The sequence below is a fragment of the Barbus barbus genome (genome assembly GCF_936440315.1).
Source record: "Barbus barbus genome assembly, chromosome: 17".
NCBI classification, from domain to species: Eukaryota; Metazoa; Chordata; class Actinopteri; order Cypriniformes; family Cyprinidae; genus Barbus; species Barbus barbus.
Window position 1 is genome coordinate 31,479,575 of NC_136745.1, and position 5,000 is coordinate 31,484,574.

General features: G+C 38.2%; 1 protein-coding gene across 4 annotated transcripts in view; it reads right to left on the reverse strand.

Annotated features, from left to right (window-relative positions):
* stx18 (syntaxin 18) overlaps positions 1-5,000 on the reverse strand; it is a 16,394-nt gene that overhangs the window by 4,817 nt on the left and 6,577 nt on the right. For all 4 annotated transcript variants that reach the window (XR_013785346.1, XR_013785347.1, XR_013785348.1 and 1 more), the window contains exons 5-8: positions 4,609-4,675; positions 1,634-1,698; positions 1,392-1,474; positions 1,245-1,303 (exon numbers count right to left, since the gene is read on the reverse strand). Coding sequence is in view for 1 of the 4 variants with exons in the window: in XM_079438504.1 (XP_079294630.1) it covers positions 1,245-1,303; positions 1,392-1,474; positions 1,634-1,698; positions 4,609-4,675 (274 nt within the window). In the remaining 3 variants the exon portion in view is untranslated. The remainder of the gene's footprint in view (positions 1-1,244; positions 1,304-1,391; positions 1,475-1,633; positions 1,699-4,608; positions 4,676-5,000) is intronic.

Consider the following 5,000-nt stretch of genomic DNA (forward strand, 5'->3'; position numbering starts at 1 on the left):
ACAATTCGAGTAATGTATATGTACATGTAATGTACATGATGCCATCCTTCTAGAACAATGTGCATTTGTTAAAATTGTAACATAAATGATCAAGTTTAGTTTTTCTTGTTTCTTTATTGCAAAACGCTAAAACTGGCACCGTTTTGGAGAGAAATGGGCTCTCATTTGAACCCATATCATGGTGTGTGATGCTGAACTATGAGTCTCTAATGGTGTTTGTATTTGCACTGTTCTAAACATTAATATTTTATGTGCAACAACAGCATGCTCTCAGTGGCCTTACACATGATTTTAAATCTATTTTTCAAACTTTATGATTTAAATGGGGATGATTGTACTGAGAATAACTTTCATCTTTTCTTCAGCTGAATACTGTTTCCGTGCTGTTTTGATGTGTTTTAAAGAGTTGGCAGTCAAAATCAATCAAAACTGCTGGATTATAGATATTCTTCAATCTTTATGACAAACAAGATAATGTGAATTCCAGAATGTACAACGTTTTTTAAAGGTGACCCTGGACCACAAAACCATAAGTGACAATTTTTCAAAACTGAGATCTATACATCATCTAGACAAAGCTGAATAAATAATCTTTCCATTGATGTATGGTTTGTTATGATAGGACAATATTTGTCTGAGATGCAACTATTTGAAAATCTGGAATCTGAGGGAGCAAAAAAATCTAAATATTGAGAAAATCTCCTTTAAAGTTGTTCAAATGAAGTTCTTAGCAATGCATATTACTAATCAAAAATGAAGTTTTAATATATTTACGGTAGGAAATTTACTAAATATCTTGATGGAACATGATCTTAATATCCTAATGATTTTTGGCATAAAAGAGAAATGTATAATTTTGATCCATACAATGTATTGTTGTCTATTGCTACAGATATACCTGTGTTACTCATGACTGCTTCTGTGCTCCAGGGACACATTTGTATAAATTGCAGTGTAGAGCAGTTATTATGACGGGGTAGAATCCACAGCTCAGTACTCAGTACTCAATACTCATGAGTACTTTTAAATACTCTACTCTTTTACTCTTACTCAAATAGTTTTGTGGACAAGTACTTTTACTCTACTCACACTACATTTTGGAAGGTAATGGTACTTTTACTTGAGTATATATTTTCAGTACTCTTTCCACCACTGATTACTATCTAATCAATATTGGTGTGTGTGTGTGTGTGTGTGTAATGAGTGTCGTCTCGGTCAGGATGATAAAAACAGCACAATCTCACCTGACTTCATCCAGCAGACTGTTCATCTCCCCAACCAACCTCTGATTCTCCTGCTCGAACTGACACACACACACACACACTTCATCATGATGCTGTGTAACACTGATGCAGTGATCACTGTGTGTGTGTGTGTGTGTGTGTTTGTACCATCTGCATTTCCTCTGGTGAAAGATCATCCTCAACTCTATTGTCCTCCCACAGATCCACATTACTGTCTGAGACGGGTTTATCTGCAACACACACACATTACTCATAGGACACTGGCAGTCCCGCAAAAAATCTGTACAGAGTGTGTGTGTGTGTGTGTGTGTGTGTGTGTGTGTGTGTGTGTGTGTGTGTGTGTATGAGTGTGTATAGTATGTGTGTGTGTGTGTGTGTGTGCGTCTCACCGTTGTTCTCCTCTCCGTCGCTCTGCTGTTTGTTGTGACTGATCTGCTCCGGTTCTAATCTGGATCTGGAAACACATTCAGTGTGAACGCCAGTGTGTCTTCACATCACTGATAATAATCACACTCCATTCATCCCAGTAAGTTTTAAAGATTGTTTTTGTGATTTATTTTCCAGTTAAAATCTCTAAAGCTGCTTAAAGCAAACACACTAGAGAAAAAGATTCAGACCGGTTTTCAGTCTTCAAAGCATCATTTCACTTCCAGAATAAACATCTCCTGATAATTTGTATCAAGGGCAAGCACACTTCTGAACGGCTGGTGTAAGGTTCATAAAGCACGGTAGAATAGTAGACATCACTTTAGAATGGGTTGTGTCAGTTAGTGGTGGTGCATTTTCTTTCTTTCTTTAGTTATGGCCTCTGCATAGTCTCTATATTATTTTGTAATTACAAATGATACAGCTGAACTATCATATCTATGCAAAAATGAAAAGACTTGTATTTACGTATTTGAATGCATCATACAAAGCAGGCTACTGGAAATAAACTTGCAATGAAAAATACACATTAAGGGGCATTAGACACATTTTGATCTTAATAGAATAACTCTGTGTGTGTTGTACAAATGAACCCCGCAATGTAATAAACCGTATGTTTGACAGCAGCATACTGTTAATTAATTAACTGATGTCATGTCACTTTACGTTAAAACTGCTGCTGCCAATGTTTCAGGAGTTTAGGACACATGCTTATCAAATAACTTTTATTTTCTATTTGGGTTCATGTATATGCTTTATTTTTGTAAGGTGTAGGATATCAGAGACTGAAGCGGACAAATTTAAGATTCGATCAGAACATCGAAACATGAGAAGCTGAGATTCCACAAAGAGCTGTAACAGGACAACGTCATACATCTGTCCAAATCCTAGACTACTCGTCTGAAGCAAGCCTCTGTCACAGAACAGCTTACAACCTTGAGACAAAAGAACACTTGTTGATAATTCCAATTCAGGAAGGAGACGGCCCAATTTGGGGCAAGTGATCAGGACTGATGGTCAAATAGATGGCCTGTGATAGAAAATCACGAGCTACAGACTCTCTTGGGCAGGTCTCCCCCATACAAGACCAAGACTTAGACTGGACTTCCTTAGGAGACCTTTTAACCTCTCTCTGGTCATCAGAACATGTCTTTTTGTTCTCCATAGAACTACACACAGACTTTTCCATATGCACCTAAAATCATTTTAAAAGACTTTCATTTTCATTTTAATGAAACTAATCTATGCATAACTCCATATCATGTATGTAACCTACACAATTGACTATCATGTTAATCACATATCATGCATGTCTTTCTAATCACTTGAATAGCTGAAGGCTTCAGATGCATGTTTGGTATGTATGAGTTTGGAAGAAACATTTAAAGCATGATTTTTCAATCAATTCTTTGTCAAATGTATCATATTCTGGTTATAGAAATCACATCCAAAAGTATACTTTGCAAGAGTGTGTAAAATCTGGACCATGTGACTGATAACATGCTGATTTATGATGGAAGGAACACCCCTAGCTAAGATAATAGCCTATCTAATTGGTCAGGACACCAGAGGGGATGTGTCCAGAAGCCAAGTTTAAAAACTTAGGACACCATTAAACTCTCTCTTGGCCCTCTCTCTCTCTCCTTTCTCTCCTCTCTCTCTCTCTCTCTCTCTCTCTCCTTTCTCTCCTCTCTCTCTCTTGGCCCTCTCTCAATTCAATTCAATTCAATTCAATTCAATTCATTTGCTTTTTATTCTCTCTCTCTCTCTCCTCTTCTCTCTCTCCTCTCTCTCTCTCCTCTCTCTCTCTTGGCCCTCTCTCTCTCTCTCTCTCCTCTTCTCTCTCTCCTCTCTCTCTCTTGGCCCTCTCTCTCTCTCTCTCTCCTCTTCTCTCTCTCCTCTCTCTCTCTTGGCCCTCTCTCTCTCTCTCTCTCCTCTTCTCTCTCTCCTCTCTCTCTCTTGGCCCTCTCTCTCTCTCTCTCTCCTCTTCTCTCTCTCTCTCTCTTGGCCCTCTCTCTCTCTTCTCTTCTCCTCCTCTCTTCTCCTCCTCTCTCTCTCCTCTCTCTCTCCTCCTCTCTTCTCCTCCTCTCTTCTTCTCCTCTCTCTCTCTCTCTCCCTCTCCCTCTCTCCCTCCTCTTCTTCTCTTCTGCCACCGTGTTTTGACGCTGCTCTGAGCGTGCTCTGGCTTACGTGCCAGCTGCTCCTTACATCCTTTTATTCTTATTCTTTTTATTTTAGTTTCTTTTCTTTCCGTGGAGTTTCGTGTTCTAATGTAAGTTTGCTGCTAAGTTCAGCTCTGACTGCACCCGCTTCAAACTTCCACCAGACCAACTGCTCATCCTCAGCCAACGCCACAGACTTTAACGAGTACTGAACATCAATCAGCAAACCTGAGATTGAAGCTGCCGCCGTGAAACTGTGACTCTGTTCAAATTCCTATAAAATCATAAATCATTCCCTTTCAGCTAAATTGAACTGAAATTGATTTCTTTAAATTACATATTAATATTAAAAAAATGTATTACGTTACAAAGGCATTAGATGCCAGTGTTTCCTGTCATAACTATGCAAAGATTTGATTTCAATTACTATCATAGCTATTAAACTATATCTTATCATTTTAAATCTGTATTTAACTTCAGAATGTTCTCAAAGTAAGAAGTGGTGCTAAAGTCTGATTTTGTGGTGGCTGTGCTTTGAAATCAAATAATTATAATCTTAATTGAAGTGAAGGATTCTGAAAGTCTGACAGTAATCAGTGTTCAGCACTGCTCTAAGGTTAACTCTGTCTGCTTTACATGTTTCAAAATGATTAACAGGTGAAAATGAAAGCATGAAATACGTTACAGTGTGTTACAGAAGGAATGACATGATGACGTGTGTGTTTACAGTGATGTTTATTCATGTGTGTGTGTGTGTGTGTGTGTGTTATACTTACAATCTCTTTTTGTCCACGACTCTCTTCACACGTACAGCTCTCTGTTCAGAATACAGCTTACACACACCTGCACACACACACACACACACGAGTTAATGTGTGCTCTCCTTAGTGTGTGTGAAGGTTTCTTTGTGTGTGTATGTACAGTGGCATGCGAAAGTTTGGGAACCCCTTGCAGAATCGGTGAAAATGTGGATAATTTTACCAAAATAAGAGAGATCATACAAAATGCATGTTATTTTTTATTTAGTGCTGTCCTGAGTAAGATATTTTCCATAAAAGATGTTTACATATAGTCCACAAGACAAATAAATAGCTGAAATTATTAAAATAACCCCCTTCAAAAGTTTGTGAACCCTTGGTTCTTAATACTGTGTGTGGTTACCTGGATG